We start from the raw sequence: 18,341 nt of genomic DNA, 5'->3' as shown, positions 1-18,341 counted from the left end.
CCCACCTACCTGCATGAAGTTTAAATCCTCAGCGGATGCTGGCACTTCAGTCTGGTGCAGTCGGCCTCTCAGACCTTCTCCGTTTCTTACTGGAAGGCGACCCTTCGGAGCTACTTTTCCTCTTCTCTCCAGACGTTGCTTCACCAGCAATCGAAGTATCGGCCGCCTTCCCAGGACCGACAGCTGATTTGGACGTTTTCGGCCGTGCTTTGAAGAAATAAGCAATCGACTTCTTGCCTCCGCGTGGCGAAACTCTGACAGGGGGATTGGGCTTGACTGTGTCTTTGTTATCGTTCGCATCTGGTACCTTTTCCGGTGGTCGCGAGAACTTGATACCATCCGAGGGCTTCCAAAGATTGACTTCTGGGCCATCGTCTTCTCTGGCTCTCGATTCAGGGTTGGGCCCCGAGTCTGACTTCAGCTTCTTGTTGGCGTCTTTCGACAGGTCTCTTGATGCATCAGTGTCTACAGAACTTTCCGTACGACCTGCTGAACTGGCCGAGCTCAACCGATCCGGACTGTCTTCGACAATAACCTGCTGCGGTAATGGATCCGCAGTAGTCAACGTACGCCAAGCTCTTATACGGCTGACGAGCTTGTGTTGATCGTCTCCGGTGGCCCTGCGGTTCACAGCATCTTTCTCCATGATGATACCGGTATCACAGCTCTGCAGATCGATAGACTCTACGAAGTCAATGCAATTCTTGGGAATTCCGAGTTTGCGAGCTTGCTCATGAGCAGCTAGGTAGTCGGTTCTGGCGGCCTGCAAGCTTTTCTTGTCAAGTATCACGTCTCTGAGAAATCCCTTGTTGAACTCTTCCCTGACGCTGTTGGAGGACCTCGAACCATTTGAGTTTTGTACGGCCTTGAGGTACCTGGCTCCTTCTCGATCGTAATTATGGCAATAGTTCTCGCATCGATCCCGGGCCCGGATAAGATCTTTATGACGACGTGAAAGTCTCGCTAGAGCACTGAGAACTTCACTACGCGGATCAACAAGTTTTCTCTTGTCAAAGGGCGTCTCTATTTCTGCTCGATGAGCACTAGGTCGGTCATTGCGCTGTTCCGGCCTCTCTTTCCCAACCTCCCGTTGGCTTATTCGGCCTGCCATCTCCTCCCGATTATCCTGGTTCTGGCGAGATAAGCTTCGGGTTCTTTGCCTCGGTAATGCTCGGGCTATCTTTCGTAGAGGCATATGTGCATCTGCCCACACTTGCTTGAACAACTTCTCTACGTCCAGCCAGCGAGCTTTCATTTCAAAATCATTACCGCTCCACTGACCCTCTATTAGCCTAATCGTTCCTTGGGCGCTATTCCGAGCCTCGAGTGCGCGTCGACGATGTGATTCCAAATCTCTGTACTCAGCCTGGTCCTCATCTTCAACTTGTCCTTCCCTTCTCAAATTGGCAAGGCGCCTTTCGATTCTAGCCACAGCTTCGGTGTGATCGACTTCTAATATCTTGGCTCGCTCATGTCGCTCCTGCCCTGCCAAGTAGGTCTTATGCCATATTTCAGCGAATTGAAGCGCGCGTTCTAGCGACGTTGCAAGCTCAGGTGACAATCGGATAGCCAATTTCGATTCTTCCCCCTCTTTGATCGGTATAATAGCGGCGGGTCTACTGGAAATGAGTCTCTCTGGGTCATAATCACCTTTTAGCTGCCAGGGGCTTGCCTCAGCTTGAAGTGGTGAGGCGTTGTCACCAGTTTGGGGTCTTCCAGTAGCGCTTGATGATGGTTCGCTACCTCTGGCTTTCGAACTCACACTCGTGTTGCTATCGCCTCCATATCTGAGACCTGCTCTCCGTGGGGTTGAAGCAGTTGGGTTGCGACGTACCCGCGATTCGTCACTATTGTAATAGTGATTGGTTATGTTATAGACGTTCATATTGCGTCTGGACTTGTATATATCGCTCTTTTCCCTCCTTCTGGCGGGATGGAAGTCGGCGGTGGAGTTTTTCTTTCGGCCATGGCGCGAACTGGTCCTAGCCATGACTAACGTAACGTCTGTGTTTAATGATTGAGTGGCTGGGGCGATCTTTTGAGACACCTGAAGGCTTATTACGAGGGGCAGGTGTCAAGATGACAGTGGGGTGAGGCTTGCTAACATATTTACAGACAACACTGGACTTGCCGAACGAACAAAGGGCCGTTCCCTTTGTTCAATTCTCCAAAATTGTCCACGTAGCCGGGACCACTAACAGAGCCATTGTTACAAGTTCAGTCATGACGATGCTTGGCTATGATGTACTAAACTGTTGACTTCAGGAAGTGGTTGCTTTCACGGTAGTCTGTGAATAGAGATGCCCCACGAAATACGGGTGCATCGAGATATATGGTCTGCCATGGAGACCTCGGTCCATATCGCGATGTAATCTTACGTATCAATTGACATATTAAGCAGGGTCTTCTCATCGAGTTCATGTCGTCCTGCACGCGTACGCTAGCGGGATCTTTCACTGCCTGTCCGCTAGCGTGGAGCGAGCCTTTCGGGTCGTAAGTGGTCGTGCACCCACTCATAGACTCTGCACGCACCAACGCCCAAGATCAATTGCAAACTGCTAACGGAAGCTTCTCGGCGCGGACACTGCGTCTCCGGAGCGATGCTCAGTGGTAAGTAGATCACTTCGCTGTAAGCGGCTGTTGCTTTGTTCACATGCTGATGTCCGTGTTGGCGTAGACGAACCGCATCAGTCAGGAGCTATGGCTGACTCCGCTGGTTCTGGTATCTCGCATGTCGCGGATAGTCCCAAACGCGACGCCTTACGGCAGCCCGCACAGCCACGGCAGCAAGATCGCGAGGCACTGTCGACTCCGAACGAAACTCCATCGATCAGTTCATCACGCGACGTTCCCGATTCGGCAAGGAAAACAGTAGGCGTCGTGGATTCCACCGGAGCTACTGGCGCGCGGCCTGCGGCTTCCACGAAATGGACGAACGACCAACTTTTCTACGACGACGAAGGCGGAGATATCGGGCTGCCATACGACGAAGATGCTGGTCTGATTAGCAGTGATCTCGTTAATACATATAGCGACAACGATACATCCGCGTATACGACTAACGACACGAAAGCTGCATATGGGGCAGCCACGAAGACGGAACCACGTTCCTACGTGGTGGAGGATTACATGTGGGAGGTCAACCCCCCAATGTCTGCACGAAATCGTCGAAACGTTCGCCCTGGGGACATCATCTTGGCACCCGACCCACAACAAGCATACAATCCACGAACCGCAAGTGGTGTACCGACACACGAAGGCCTGGTGTCTAACAAGCTTCGTCCCATGACCGTCATGAAAACTCACGAAGACGATGACAATTTACCAGAATCTGCGACTTGTCTACGCCATTATACGTACCAAAAGAAAGGTCCCTCTAATTTGATGTCAGTATCTGAACTCAACAAGCTATTCAAATTACTCGAACGAGGTAGTTACGAGGAAACAAGTCTCACCGGGAACCGGCCTGTCTATGGATCGTTGTTCGATAGTACCATCGATCCTCAAGCTTACATCCATGGTGGCCAGTTGGTGCTAGTACGTCTGACAAACAAAGTTCGCATCATTGGCGAAATCAATATTCCCGATTGGGCGAGGCTAGACATCTTCTCCAAACAGCAAGGTGAGCGCTCAGTAGACGCAGTATATGCCCAATACCCGAAACTACGTGAGCAGGCTGAACAGAAGGTCCGCGAGACTTCCATTCGCGCTCGCGAGCTTCAGGGTGATCATCATAACACTCGAGCTGCTCAAAGCCGGGAGAGCATTGAAGGTATGAACAAAATACTCCACCAGAAAGCCATCAGCGACGGGCTATGTGTAAACTGTACTAACTCTTATCATTTACAGATAACGGTCGATTGGATTATACGTCATCAATTGACAGGCACCGTCGCCATGATACTCGAAGCCGGTCTCCCTCCCCGTATCGACATCCGTCCAACCGCCCAGAGTACACAACACGCATGCGATCGCCACGTCAAGATTCTCGCGACGACCACAACTGGGAGGCCAAGCAAGACAATCGTTATGAGAGCTTTCGTGAACGTTCGACCTACCATATCCAGGGACCTGCCGTCACTGATCCCTATGTCCAGTCGCAGGGAAACACCACACTCGCATCTAGACAAGGTACAACCAGCCGCCAGAGCCGTAGTCGAGATTCAGACCGTGTAGACCGAGACTTTGAATCGAGGCCACGGGACTCGCGAACCGAACGTGGGGATGGACGAGATCGGCGTTCGCGAAAGGAGAAGAGGCGCAAAGGTAGTCGTCGTCGTTAGGGAAATGGCTTGCAACGAACATTGAAGCGGCCGCAAAGAGGCTTTGATGATGGGTACAACATGCTGACGATTTGATGGATACGATCTGACTAATTACTTTTGATGCGAGATATGGGTGTTTCATTGGTATACGCTCCACCATGTAGTGTTGGCGCGAAACATGGGGCTTTTCACGGGCATGTGGCTCACTGTTCAGCGAGTGTCTGAGCATCTTGTGTTTAACAGAGTATCTGGCAGATTTGCGATATATTATGATAGAAATGGGAACGACGAAGTTCATCGTCTGTACATCTGCAACGAGGCTAAGCCTACCGAGATGTCTTCTTCTACCTAGTTATGCCCTCGTTCTTTGGGAAGTAGCTACCATTACTACATCGATCAAGGTATCGCGCACGTGAACCAGGACCTTTCTAATCCCAGAAACGCTCCACAATTTCTTTAGGCAGTGCGCCAATCCTCTCCTTCGTCTCATACACCTTGATATCGTCACTGCCCATCGCTACAAGCACCGCAGACTGATGCTCAGTATCCTCTCCAACGGTCGTCCGCAACAACTGGAGTAGTGTCACAACCTTCTGTAGCGCCTCTTGGCTGCCTTTCTCCCACTTCTCGAACCCCTTAAAGCTGTCTGACTTGCTCCCAGCTTGGGTGACTTCCTTGATCCGAATGTCCTTTTGCCTGTATGTTCCGTCAAAGTGAGCGTTGTGCTTCCCGCCCAGGCAGCAAGTAGGAGTTCTGCCGAACCACATCTGATCGATCGGTCGCGAACTTGCGTTGCTCTTCAGCTCCAGGATCTGGTGTTGTGGTACGACCTTACCCTGGACAAGGACAAGCGTCTTCTGTGGGCCTTCATGCTGGATGGTTTCGACGTCGTGCTCACCAGGCACAAAGCTAGGAAGAGTACTCGGTGGTGCATCGGGGTCTTGCGGCGACTCGATTGTGGGGTCGTATGCGTCGACCTCATGGCGTACGACTATGGTGAGGCTACCAAGCTTGTATTTGATGAATCGATGATGGGTTGTTGCTCCGTCGATCTCGGATTCTGTGAGGGCGCTTTCGAAGTTACGACCGTAGGTGTTGGTAGCGGACCTAACCTTTGCGTTGCGTACTTTCCTTCCGACGAAGAGAGTGTTCTTCTCGAAGTCAAGATCGAGATGAAAAGCTTGGAAGGAAGCGTTTTTGACGCACTTCATCAGATTTAACATCGTAGTGCGGTTGATCACGACATCCACGTCGTTGAAACGGATATCAGGGTTCATCGTTGCGATGGCCTGGAAAGCGGGCTCATATTGTTGCTGTGGAGCACGTTCTGCATGCTCGTCGCTGAAATGGTAGCCAGAGTCGGGCGCAATCTTGAGAGGAAAGTCTTGATGGTTAGGCCGCTTGAACGCTGGCGGCGATCCAGGGACAAATATGGTGGAAATTGCTTCGTCCATGAAGCTGTAACTGCAGAGAAGTGCATACCCCTCAGCCGAGGACACCTCGTCCGAGCTGGGATAGATATCCTCGTAGGTGCCCTGCCATACGACCTTGTCTGCGTTGACGTTGGCGTACATGTGGGAGTACCATTCTTCGCCCTTGGGCCTCGAGAATGTCTTGAGGTTCAAGTCTATGTACACGCGTTTGCCGCTAGTCCTATCTATATAGTGCGTCCCATGGATCGTTGATGTTGAGAATACAGGGTTTGATGAAGCTCGAGGGCGTCCAAAAACAGCTGGCCGGGCGGCTGTGTCCATCTCTTTGAGGAAAGCGCTTTGGTCCATCTCTCGGTTGGGGGTCGATCGAAGTATTTAGGCGAGCAGTGGGCTTACTTTCCAGAGTTTGAGTGCCCAGATAGATGAGAAGAAATCTTGTTGTATATAAAGACCACGAGCGAGGATTTAGCGCCTAGGCACCAGAAACACTGAGTGTCCATCGAGTTGGCACGGACACAGAGTGAATGTCAGACTCATTTGGACCCGATGAGGCTTTCTGCCTGAATTGGTTCGCGGGAAAGAGCGCAAGAGACCCGTAGTAATTATTTACAGATGACCAAGCGATTGCGAAGACTGTCATGGCTATACGTTAGCAAGCAATTAGACTTAACATCATTGCGAAGTGCTCGGAGATGTTGCACTGGACTCTTTGTGAGTGCTTGATGAACTTGCTGAGCTGGCACAGTTGTCGAAAGTCTACCGCCCTGCGTACCAATATCTCCGTGGGAGTGCTGGCTCGCTCCAGATTGATGCCTTCTTATGCCAGTGCCAGTTGCGGTATCATGGTAATGATGATGATGCGTATTGTAGATGATGATGCCATGTTTTGCGACATAGCTGTGGACTTGCTCGCCAGTTGGAATGGGCTGTTCAGATGCGGCTGACGTACGGTTCTCCACGCCGCATGTCTACCCTGCCACTCGATGAAGTAAAATCCACAACGAATTTCCTCCAGTGTCGCATGTTCTAGACATGTAGCCAACAAGGGCTGGATACATGGCCCGATACAAACACACAATACTGCTCTTGATGTCTTTGTCCGCTCAATCCTCTTTGTCTATGTAAGCATAGTGACGCCACTTTGACACCAAACCTGCGAAGAAGCCTACGTCAATTAGGCCTCCTCAGTCTGTTAAGCAAGTAGTTTGAGATGCGACGGCTTTACATATCTTATCTATTGCATGGCGGAGTTAATCATCCCAGGGCTGCATTCTGTGTCTGTGTATGGGACAACACCGCGACCACGTTGGCGCAGTAGATCCCCAAGTGCGGGGCTACAGCCATTTCGTGAGCGCGATGACCGTCATGAAGGCAGTGACCAGCCACGCTACCAACCTCGCACCTATGAAGACGAGCGTACAATACGTGCGCAAGGAGGGCACTGGCCAGACAGCCGTGACAGAGGGGAGCGTCACACGGTACGGGAGTCAAGACATGGCGAACGGGACCATCGATCTGACCGTGATACGGACCCTATGCCTCTTAACAGATACTATGCGGACAGTGAGGATGGTAGAAGCGATCGCCGGTATGATCCGCCGGATGGTAGGGAACAAGGACGTGGCGGTAGGCCTGGCGCTTGGGGACGTGGTACACAGATGGGTAGAGGCCGGGGAGGAAGAGGAGGAGGAGGAAGCAGAGAGTAGCTCGGCTGTCCTCGGGGTTAATCTCAGTCGACACTCGGAAGAGGGGGATGAGCTCACTACCGCCAATACGTCGTAAAGGACTTGGCATGTGCCCGTGCCATCAAAAACGAGTAGATACATAAGATACGCGTCGGATTGCGCGACGGATCTCTTGGGTCGTCCGAATGTCAAATACGTAAAACTGATCCTTCTCAATTTTGTGTTGTCCTCATTTACTGGGGTAACAAAGCGGTCTTGGATGGAGGCGTTGCACTGAGATGAGCACGAACAAAGGACGGCGACGCGACGCGTCACAGTTTGAAGACCGCGCTATCCTCAGAACGCGATGACACGCCGAGACTGAAGCTATGCTGTTTACAGCCAAGCGTTTGCGCATGGGCTATGTCCCCGAGGCCGCAGGCCGACTGTGTGAACTTCTAAGCGTCATGCCTCCATCACGCTCATCCTCTGTGTTTTGCCGCAGCCATCTCCAGTCAACCGCATGCTCTACGGAAGATATACATTTACATCTCCGTATGTTGCACCTAAGTATGGGCAGCGCTACGAGCATCGCTCGTGCCGACTGCAGCCCCTAATGCAAGAGTCGCCTGAGAAATGCTTGTTCATCACGGCTTACTATGAAAAGAGACCTGCACATTGTTGCTGTTTCTTACACTGTTCTGCTAATGAAACATTAGATGACCTATGTGTCTGTCGTACGCTGTAAGGCATATTTAGCACCAAGCAAACAGCTTCCTCATATACGACCCATCATGGCATCGGCATCGGTCGATCCCGACTCGTTCTCCAGATGTTCACACGAGGCGTCCATTCCTCCAATCCTACCGAATTTCAAGCTGGCCAAAGCGAGTTCCTGGGCGTGACAGGCCCACGGTTGTACCGAACGCCCGCGATCGATATCGACGTCACCTATACATCCTCATACCACCCAGACCAACCTTGTGTCGCGGCAATATGATGCCCACGGGCGTTTTTTGATTTCGCATACTACTATCCCGATTCCTCTTGCTCGTCGCCATTTGATGCAAGCAGCTCTTCGTACACCCATACTTCCATCGCTCTACGCTCTCCATCTCTCGTCCGCTACGAGTTCGTCCACCTGAGGCCCATCAGGCCCCTATCACGCTCCAAGCTACTTGGGAAAGCAGCAAAGACGGTGTACTACGATGGTCTGACACTATATTAAGGCCACGACCGTGCTGGGCATCCTGGCTCCTGATCGCATCTGCCGGGTCGACATCATAATGCTTAACAATCACCACCGCGGATGTATTTACCCCACTTGTCGATGCGTCTCCGCCTGCTTCCATACGCGCGCTCGCTAGCGGTTATGATGGCGTCGCGCTGGTCGAGCGAATTGTCTCTATCCCTCTTTCGGGAGACGGGAGGGGGCGGGATGTTATACTTCTTCATGTATCCCTTCAGGTCTGTTTCACACTGCGATTCTATCTCCACGCCATCTTGCCTCTTCTTTGGCTCCGAAATGACAGCCTGTTCTGTCCTTCCCTTGCTCGTCTGTGGCTCTTCGGGATTCTGGGCAGTGTTCTGCGTACCAGGGTTACCTTGCGAAACCACCTGTCGTGGTCTGTCTATCACCTCTGCCATAAAACTTTCAGCACCAACGTCCGCAAAAGCTTCACGGGGAAGAGAGCTTGCATGTACCGCTGAAGTTTGCTTGTTGACTTGATCAGCTTCTGCCCCAGTAGCCGCGCTTGCTAGGCCTGGCTTATGTGCTTGCAGACTGGTCAGCTCACTGGCGCGATCTAGAGCCCCTGCTACTTCAGCGAGCAGTTGTTCCATCTTTTGCAAAGGTGTAGCTGTGACCTCTGAGACAACGAGAGCTGGTAATACCGCCACACCTTCAGACCCAGCGACTGGCTGCCTTTCTGAGGGGTTCACAGGAGCGCCACCCGCATTATCGTTCGCAGGCTCTGCCGTCTGCGTATCAACATGTTTATCCCTACCCAGCTGTTCGAGCTCTGCCTCGTCGCTTCCAGCAGGGTGTGTTGGTCCCAAGACACCAACAACAACTTCGTTCTGCCACCTTTGGATACGAGTGCGATCGAGCTGCTTCAGCGACGTCTTGTCCCACCACTCTATGTCGTATGCAATGGTTGGCACTCCATCGTCCCTACTGTCTGCCACGGTAACATTTGCAGCTCTTGCTCTGTCAAACGCATCCTGTGCAGCGTTCTCGGCCTCCTCAAGTGTTACAATGACGTTGTGCCAGCCCTCAAGCCACTTCCGACTGAACTCGATGCGAAAGTCAACATTTGGACGGTTGACCTGCTTGGCGACATACTCTTGAAGCTCTTTCTCGTATCCAAGCCGGTATTTATCGTGCTTCTCCCGGGCTACTTCCAACGCGGCTTTGGTGAATCTATTGCGCATGCCAAGACCTGGACGTGTAGCCTCAACAGATTGCTTCACAGTGGCCAGCCCTGACTCCTGTACCCGCGGCATGTAATCTGGGGCGACAACATCCGTCCCGCCGTCCTGACTCTTCTCCCAAGGAAGACGCTCCAGCTCTGTGGTCGCAGGAACGAGCTTGGCTTTCACGAAAACATCTTCTTGGATGGCATTCACCTCTTCCACGGGTTTCATCCAGGTGTTCTGTATTTCCTGGAGAATTCGTGGTAATTGCTCTAGTTCCTTTTTCATGGCTGCGCGCTTGTGTCCCATGTCGTTGCACTGCGTTTGCATCGCAGTGGCCTTGGATTCTTCCTCCGGTGTGAGCTCTTTTTCACCTAAAAGATCAAGATATTCATCCAGCTCTTCCTTGGTCTGCACCTGTTCTGCATGTAAGCGGAAGTCTGCTGCAATTAGGTCCTTCGTCCGCCTCCCGACCGCTTCGCGTGCTGCGCGGAATTTGCGGCCAGCCTCAATCTGCGTTCTCATCTTTTGAGCAAGCTCGTGCGAGAGCTGTAATGCAAGAGTAAAGCCCTCTTCATCAACGCCGGTGGTTTGTATCATGCGAGCAGGTCCATGAGTATACATACGATCATCATCGACTCCACCAAGCCATGTCTGCGCCTGATGTGTTCTCTTCTGCTCTATTGGACCACTCTCGTTGAGCTTTCCTCGTGTTCTATCCTTCGATATCACTTCGGGACCCTCCAAAGCTAGCGCGGACGGTCCAGGATTTGGCGGTCGCCAAGTGTAACGATGATCTTCTGCCCTCCCTACCGCTGTAGAGGGAGATCTCTTGCTATGGAACTTTTCTGCAGCCTCTGGCTCTGGTACAGGCAGTGCTGAAGACTTAGTACCTCTTTCTCGTCCTGTCGCACTAGCTGCATAATCTCTTTCGCCACGAAGACTCATACTTTGATCTTTCACCGCGCTCACAAGCGCTTTCGGATCAGGGGTAATGTCGTTAATGTTTAGCTGGCCACTCGTATAAACAGAACTGCGGCTGTCGACTAGCTTCTGCCGGTTGCTGCAATTGACTTCCGAGGTAGACTTCCTCGTACTGAGACTGTCTCTGGTTGTATTCTTGGGTTCCAATATGTCGCGTTTGGCTGGCGTTCGTTGCTGTTTGGAAGGACTGGCCAGGTCATCTCCATCGCTCATCACAGCGTTCGGCTCGCCTGCAGATCTGATATGATCCATTGGAGGGAATCTTCGTTTCTGATTGTTGACCAGTCTTTGTGCGTACGTGCACGCGATCTCGGAATCCGGCGATGGCCCAAGCGCTCTACATTCGTTCTTTGTTCCTATGTCAAGATAGGAGGTATGAGACGAACAAAGTAGGTCTCAGTCAGTGCGGATCCAGGTTAACATTTCTTTGAGGTATAGGTAACGTTCATTTAACAATCAGTTGCCGCGGTGGTCAGCGCGGCAGTGCAATAGACTTCATTTCCGCACTTACAACGGATCCAGGAAACACCGCAGTCAAGATTAACCATAAGTGGCAAGGTAAACCATTGGGCTAATGAGAAGCACCGAAGGAGTTTACTTCCCATCATGCCAAGAGGCTGACGCGCTCTCAGGCACGATCACGAAATTGAAGCTTGTCATGACATGAGTCTCAGCCGCCCTGGCTCCCGGGAAGTCAGCACTTCATGGGACCGAGTGTGGCTATAAGTCGTATCGCATTCCATAACGATACGGCTAACGTAGAAATTAACATCGTTCCAGAGGCGACCCAATTATCAAAATCTTGAAGCACATATACGGTAAGTTGTGACACACATTCTAGGTACCTCAGGTACTAAACATCGGGCCATTTGAGACTTATTCGCGGCAAATGTAAAGACCAATGAAGTATTGTTTAGTCGCCTACAGTGAATGACTAAGGTCATGCCCACTATGAGCACCCCAATCCCGTATGCAACAGGCTTTCCAAGCTTGGACCCTTCTCCCCCTCCCCATGTGTTGAAACCCTCGTTCGGCTCAATACCACTGGCGCCTCTCTCAACTCGGTTGCCGCCCCTTGTTTCTCACTAAGTTCCCACACTCGTGCATCTGCATAGATCGTTGTTTGTTCAGAAGACTGCCTTACGTCTGAGCAAGCCTGAGTACGCTGCAAAGATGACTGGGCGCGCTGCAGAGGATGAAGATGGTAAGTCTTCTTAATCCATTCCTTTTGATGCAACCCACTGATATTTCGTAGATACCGCAGCCCATTGTGCTGCCCAAGCGGATCAAAACGCCTTGGGCTCATCGCCCCTTTCGTGCTCACATGAGCCTCCCCCAAGCCCTTTGCACGTTTCTGAGGCTTCGACGATTAGCAATGCTGCCGTTAGTCTTAACGTATCACATGACGTTGAAATCAGCAATGTTAGCCACAACCATGCCCAAGTGGATCTCGCTGTCCTTCGAGATACAATGTCTGCCGCAACCGCTCCATCCATTTCGCTGGCAACGACACAGAGCGTAAAACTTCTCGGGGAAAAAGTCACGAATGCTCCGGACAGCAACATCATAGCAAATACCTCTGCCGCAGGAGACGTTCCCACCCTATCAACACCTACAAAGAGTGTGGAGGCTCTTGAGAAAGCACTCATGGATGCCATACGAGCGGCCAAGGCTGAACCTGCGTTTCCGTGGTCTATCCAGGATGTGGCGCCAGGCGCTTCAATTCGAGGCTTGAAGTTTGTTACCGACACGATGCAACGGATTGCAGTCCCACAAGATCCAGGGGACTTTGAAGAAGGAGGTTTCGTGTGGATCATAGTAGCTGAGCCTACCAGTGATCGAGACGTACTCGAACGTTCTCGAGGCAACGTCGTGCATACAGACCATGGATTGTTTGTGATCAAACTACGACCTGGGATCATTATCGAAAAACATGCTCGACACTGCACGGTGGCTGAGATGGGCCGCCGTGGCGATAGAGTTCTAGATGGACTCTCGCTCGTGGATCTTATAGAACGCATGGGGGTCTTGCCGCTTCATGCCGCTCCCTTCGATCCTGCGACACTTTCGGAAGACGATGAACTGTACCGTCTCATCTACACCCCTTTAAGGATTGCGGAATACTACGGGCCTGGCAAACCCTTAAATCAAAACTCCATTGTTCAGTTCTTCCGGACACGTCCTTGCGCCTACAACAACCACTTGCTTCGTGCGGGTAGACTAGAGACGGAATCCTTTTCAAGACTTCTTGCTACGCCGAACATAGCGAAGCAGTTACGTACTGATCTGTCCACTATGGCTACCGACCCACGTCTTGATGACCTAAAGACCAGGCCCATAAACCGCCGACCACGGGAGACTCTGTCTGGGTTTCAGCTTAGAGCATACGGCAGCTCCATGGCGCTACTGAAAGCGCTCAGGCTCAAGGCTGAAGAATACGTGGCACGACCTGCAAACCACTTGCGTACGCCTGAACGTAGAGTCGTTACAGGAGCAAACGCTAGGAATCGATTCGGTGCCGATCCAATAGCGAATACAGTTTCCAACGATACGGCGGCCATGGTGCAAACATCTCTTCCGACGACAGCATCGAGTAGCGGCAACTTCGTTGCTACTACAAGCGTTCACCCAGATCGCCGCGCCATGGTACCGGCTCCTACGCTCATACAAGCAGTCGAGCGAGACTCTTGCACGGCCTACGAATCCGTCACGAAAGAACTTATCCCTCCCCTCCAAGTTGCACGGGACATTGCACGAATGGAATGGGAAATGATTGCTTGTGACACTACCGGCGTCGATGTCCGTTCGAAGAAGCGAAAGTTGGCTGAAGCTACAAACCTGCATGATGAGGCAAAGACTCTAAGTATTACAATGTCCCTTATTTAATAAGAAGTACCTTTTGCGTATATAGTAGTTATATAATTTAAAAGTTATAAGTAGCTTATTTTACTTTACGTTATTATAGTACTATAAATAAAATAAAAAAGAACTAAAATATTAAATTATATACTATAGTAAGTTAATAGTTAAAAAATATATAATATAACTATACTTTAGTATTTTTATTACTTTTATAACTTATATAACTATAGCTACTAATATCTTTTTTATTAATATTATAAGCGTTAAGTATAGCTTTTAAAAAACGCTTATACTTATTAATAATATCTTAGCTACTTATACTTCTTTTAATTTACTTAGTATTAATAAAGTAGCTAGTGTTTTATAAGCTAACTTTTCTACTTTACTTATTAGCTTTATTATTACTTTACTTATTATTTTTATTATTACTTTACTTACTACTTTACTTATTAGTTAAAATACTACTTATTAGTAAAAGAATAGTATATATTTCTTTTAAGCGTAAAGTATATAAAAGTACTATTAACTTAGAATCTAGCTAACTATATAAGTAAGACTTATATAGTATAACTATAGGTAGACTTTAAGAAATAAGTAATAAATAATTTACTTTACTATTTTTTATAAGCTAGCTTTACGCTAATACTATAAAAAACTAAGTACTTTAGAAGTACTTTATTCTAGCTTAATATATAATAAATACGCGTTAATAATATTATTTATAGCTATAGCTTAAAAGTATAAATAAAAGTAAAGTAAAAGTTTAGAGATAGTAGTAGCTATTAAGTAATAGAATTTATATTTAGGCAAATATAGTCTTATGTGTGTCTTATGTAGGCTGAACGCGAAGGAACAACCTTAATAAGGCAAAGTTACAAAGCAAGAATTCTATGACAGTGCTTTAGGATGTTAAGCGGTTAAAACGAACTATGAGGAAATCAGAATTGCCCGACGAGGACTCGCGCGACGAAGCTATGCGCCTTTACTCCACGCTCGACAGTGTTACCAGGGGTGTGGAAAACCTCAGAGCGAAATCTACAGCGTTCCATGCCGGAAACTAAAGTCTGCTCTCTGACATGACCCATTTCATGGAATGAGGTGAGCGCTCAAATTACTTGCGCGGTGTTTTTTGCAACCATACATCCCTTCTGTTAGACTCTGGGACTCTTCTTCCGGTCTCTCGCCTGTCGCCTCAACAGAAGGCTAATTATATCCCAACTAGAATCAAAAGAACGAGAGCGCCTATGCGCGTGTGTACTCTACGCGCCGGGTCTGTACAACATATTGTTTTTCACCAACGGCTTGTTTTGACCGACAACGGGATTTGCGCAGGGATTTATGTTGTGAACAATTAGCGGGTTCGCTGGTGCTGGTGCAGGCGAAGACGTAAGCTTGAGACAAATATATCTCGGGTTGTAATACATGCAGTATTAGTAACAAGAATCTTATTCGTGTTTCTCTTTCTCTACTATGTGCTTCTTGCTTTCTGTCGGAGGAAGCACGCTATCTACTTAAAGTGTACTCTGTTCTAGAAGAGACCCAGGTACTGAGATTTAACGATGAAGTTTGACGACATGCATGTAATCAAATGCAATGTTAGTTCTGCGACTTCCATCGTTCATATGTATCTTCGATTTCTCTTACGCCTTTCTCCGTCGACCGAGATTTCCCCGCTAGGCTACCGATGTTTGCCCTTCATTATTTGGGTCAACAAGATGTAGTGAATCTTGAGCCCGCTCCCCAAATTAGGCTTAGACTCTTCTTCTTTTCTTGTGATTGGGTTCAGTAAGGGTCGCTATGACACACGACATCACGCGGCTCTCGTTTGCACGCGAGTATAACAGCCTGCTCTGCACCCACGCAAGCTTTGCCTTTAGAACCGTATCCCTATAAGGACACAAAAGTCCTCAAAGAGGAATCTCCATCCATTACGAACAGCCCGTTGTCTACTACACTCGTGATTGCAGCTACTACCCTACTACTGCGGGAAGAAGCGCTTCTCTAACAGGGGCTATCTACACTGGTATCAATAACTACCACTTGTCGGCGCGCCAACATGACCACCCGGTCTGACCTCGACTGTAGTAGGATAATCAATTCCCCGATCAAGGATATGCAAGCTAATGTTCTAGGTGATTCTACCACCCACCGACCGGACCCCGAATTTCCACAGGACATTATGGTCAACTCTCCTAGGGTCGGTCAAGTATTCTGGACTTTTCTAAACCATCCAGATGACGATCCAAGCCCGGATGGAGTCGCCAGAGATAGTGACATCATACTTGGGGGCTTGCGGCTGGCAGGTTGGCGACCCGTCATTGTCTTCCGTGTATGGGCGAAACACTGCTGGGTTGCGGAGATGTGCCGTCCAGACCGCCAATACTTTGATGGGCTATCACTCCGTGAACTTGTGGAGCGTGGCCACGTTGTTATGGACGCCAGCGAAGGTTTCGATTACGCGTCCCTTCCCGAAGATCACCATCTCTTCCGCTCTATTGGAGAGCCTTTCAGGGTTAACTATCACGATGATGAAGGAAGACAGCAGCTATTAGGATGGTCCTTAGTGCAGCCATGCCGCTTTCACAGCCCAGATTTCGAGCGTATGGGTACACTCTGTGGTCACCTTACCGAAGAATCTACTGCGCGATTCATGGCAGTCCAGAAATACAGTGACCGCTTGTCTGAGACTGTAGAATCAGTGTACGACCACGATTTCACACGAGCACCGATTCCCAACCCGCTTACGCCAGAGTATCGAACAGCAATACTGTGGATCAAGAATGAGATTCGCCGACTAGTACCTCCTCCCGGTAGTTCTGAGACGGCCAATGACGCGCATCTAGATACTAGTGAGCTTTTCGACTTTTCCTCAACTATACCAAATCGCGGGGACGCAGTCTCACCTTCTCTCATCATGAAGAAAGCCAGAGACGCGTCTTATGGATACTTGAAATCTGCAGCAATCATCAAATCCCAGAAGCAGAGCCTACTTTTTCAGGCAGAGGATGAGTATGACGATGTTCAAGCTAATTGGTGGGCATCTACTGCCGAGCGAAACAGTCTAAAGCGCAAGCGGGATGATGCCGAGGTGGAAGTGGAAGTGGCATTACTCCAGGAGAAGGGCTATAGAGAGCTTTTCATCGAGCTCATGAATTTCCTCCCTGATCAATCCCGATTCCAGGGCCAGGATGAGGACGTGCAACTTTGCTCGACTCTATCCCGCAAGTTCACCAAGGTTCAGATCGATGTTTGGAACGCCAGAGCCTTTCTTGATCAACGTCGGCGCACTCAGCTTTCTCAGCAGCGGTCTTGCATTAGCTGCATCGCAGATGTATCTTGAAGACATGGGCTTCATCTACGCCACGTTAGAGATTACTTCTCGAACATCTCATCGATCTTCAGCGAAACAGCAAAGTGTGTAGAGCTATAAGGTAGTGCAAGCAAGTACTTGTCTTACATAAAACGTGTACTCAAAGTTCGACAGCCCATGCAGTGCCTCGATCAATCTACTATACTTTCTGAACAGTCGTCTAGCCACTGACGACCTTGTGCAGCTTCACTGCGGACATCGCATCTTACCCCTTAGTCATAACACCACCACCATTAGTTCCAATAACCTGGCCAGTAACCCACCCAGCTTCAGGCATACACAGTAACCCAACAACGCCCGCAATCTCTTCTAGGTACGCCGGTCTTCCGCCCAAATCCTTTGCCGCCGCAATCGTCTCCTCCGAGTCAATACCTTCTCTCGTCGCAGCCAAAGGTGCCATATAGTTTAGCGACCAGGCCCTCTCCAACATTTCCTTCGGGAGGCTCGTATACATGCCCGTAGCTATCGCACCTGGATTAATAGCGTTGACTGTGCAGCGTTCGGCAAGCTCGCGAGCCCAGACACGTGTCATTGCTTCAAGAGCGCCTTTAGTGCCAGCGTAGCAAGACTGCCACCAGAAGCCCATTGAGGTTGTGATACTGGAGACGTTGATCACACGACCGGATCTGTCGTTCGGAAGATACGGTATCGCAGCTTGTAAGACGAATAGTGGAGCGCGCGCATTTAGGTTGAAGGTAGCTTCGAAGTCGGATAGTAGGACTGAGCCCATCGGCGCCGGATTAACGACTGCCGCATTGTTTACAAGTATGTCGATCTGGAACTTGTTGTTGTTGCTGAAAGCCGATTTCGCTGCATCGATGAGTTGATCCGGGCCGTCGGGGGTAGTAACATCAACTTTTGCTACTAATGTCTTGATAGAGTAATTGGCTTCTAGCTCTTCAGCTAAGGCGGTTGCATTGTCTGTTGAAGACTCCGAAGTGTAGTTGATGACGATGTTCGCTCCCTTGGAAGCCAGATGGCGTGCCAAAGCAGCCCCAAGGCCTTTTGAAGCTCAATTAGCGTCATGTTTCATTGGGGTCACGGAAGGAGGGACATACATACCGCGGGATGCACCAGTGATGATTGCTAACTTGTTCTCCAAAGGTCTCGTCATGGCCGATGTTGGTGCTAGACTGGGACAGCACAGTCGCCGCCTAGTTGCCCACTCTAGTCGAACGTAACCTACTTGATATTTTATGCCCGCGTGTATGCCAACAAATCTTGCATTGACACCAATAGTTTGGCGAATACGCCATCCCGGGTGCTGCATGTGATAATGATCCTTCGCGTAGGCGGAAGAACATGGGTATGTCCCGTGGGTGGGGATAGGCTTGGCTAGATCGGCGGA

At 49.8% G+C, this 18,341-nt stretch overlaps 7 protein-coding genes across 7 annotated transcripts; 3 read left to right on the top strand and 4 right to left on the bottom strand.

Moving 5' to 3' along the window:
- Positions 1–46: 46 nt before the first annotated feature.
- Positions 47–646, bottom strand: J4E85_001001 (uncharacterized protein; the record flags this gene model as incomplete). Its single annotated transcript, XM_051465289.1, has 1 exon — positions 47–646. The coding sequence occupies one exon, from the start codon at positions 644–646 to the stop codon at positions 47–49; it is 600 nt and encodes a 199-aa protein (XP_051331810.1).
- Positions 647–2,700: 2,054 nt separating this feature from the next.
- J4E85_001000 (uncharacterized protein) lies at positions 2,701–4,176 on the top strand (the record flags this gene model as incomplete). The annotated part of the gene is made up of 2 exons (XM_051465288.1): positions 2,701–3,772; positions 3,887–4,176. 2 exons carry the CDS (start codon positions 2,701–2,703, stop codon positions 4,174–4,176), a joined length of 1,362 nt encoding a protein of 453 aa, XP_051331809.1.
- A 517-nt stretch (positions 4,177–4,693) lies between these two features.
- Positions 4,694–6,046, bottom strand: J4E85_000999 (uncharacterized protein; the record flags this gene model as incomplete). The annotated part of the gene is made up of 1 exon (XM_051465287.1): positions 4,694–6,046. The coding sequence occupies one exon, from the start codon at positions 6,044–6,046 to the stop codon at positions 4,694–4,696; it is 1,353 nt and encodes a 450-aa protein (XP_051331808.1).
- Positions 6,047–8,652: 2,606 nt separating this feature from the next.
- On the bottom strand, positions 8,653–10,377 carry J4E85_000998 (uncharacterized protein; the record flags this gene model as incomplete). The annotated part of the gene is made up of 1 exon (XM_051465286.1): positions 8,653–10,377. The coding sequence occupies one exon, from the start codon at positions 10,375–10,377 to the stop codon at positions 8,653–8,655; it is 1,725 nt and encodes a 574-aa protein (XP_051331807.1).
- Positions 10,378–12,231: 1,854 nt separating this feature from the next.
- On the top strand, positions 12,232–13,647 carry J4E85_000997 (uncharacterized protein; the record flags this gene model as incomplete). The annotated part of the gene is made up of 1 exon (XM_051465285.1): positions 12,232–13,647. One exon carries the CDS (start codon positions 12,232–12,234, stop codon positions 13,645–13,647), a length of 1,416 nt encoding a protein of 471 aa, XP_051331806.1.
- Positions 13,648–15,679: 2,032 nt separating this feature from the next.
- Positions 15,680–16,963, top strand: J4E85_000996 (uncharacterized protein; the record flags this gene model as incomplete). Its single annotated transcript, XM_051465284.1, has 2 exons — positions 15,680–15,707; positions 15,756–16,963. The coding sequence occupies 2 exons, from the start codon at positions 15,680–15,682 to the stop codon at positions 16,961–16,963; spliced, it is 1,236 nt and encodes a 411-aa protein (XP_051331805.1).
- Positions 16,964–17,198: 235 nt separating this feature from the next.
- On the bottom strand, positions 17,199–18,107 carry J4E85_000995 (uncharacterized protein; the record flags this gene model as incomplete). Its single annotated transcript, XM_051465283.1, has 2 exons — positions 17,199–17,995; positions 18,056–18,107. The coding sequence occupies 2 exons, from the start codon at positions 18,105–18,107 to the stop codon at positions 17,199–17,201; spliced, it is 849 nt and encodes a 282-aa protein (XP_051331804.1).
- Between the last annotated feature and the right edge of the window lie 234 nt (positions 18,108–18,341).

This window comes from Alternaria conjuncta (assembly GCF_024043145.1).
Source record: "Alternaria conjuncta strain BMP 0040 chromosome Unknown scaffold_1, whole genome shotgun sequence".
Classification (NCBI taxonomy): Eukaryota; Fungi; Ascomycota; class Dothideomycetes; order Pleosporales; family Pleosporaceae; genus Alternaria; species Alternaria conjuncta.
This window is presented reverse-complemented; position numbering and strand designations above follow the sequence as displayed.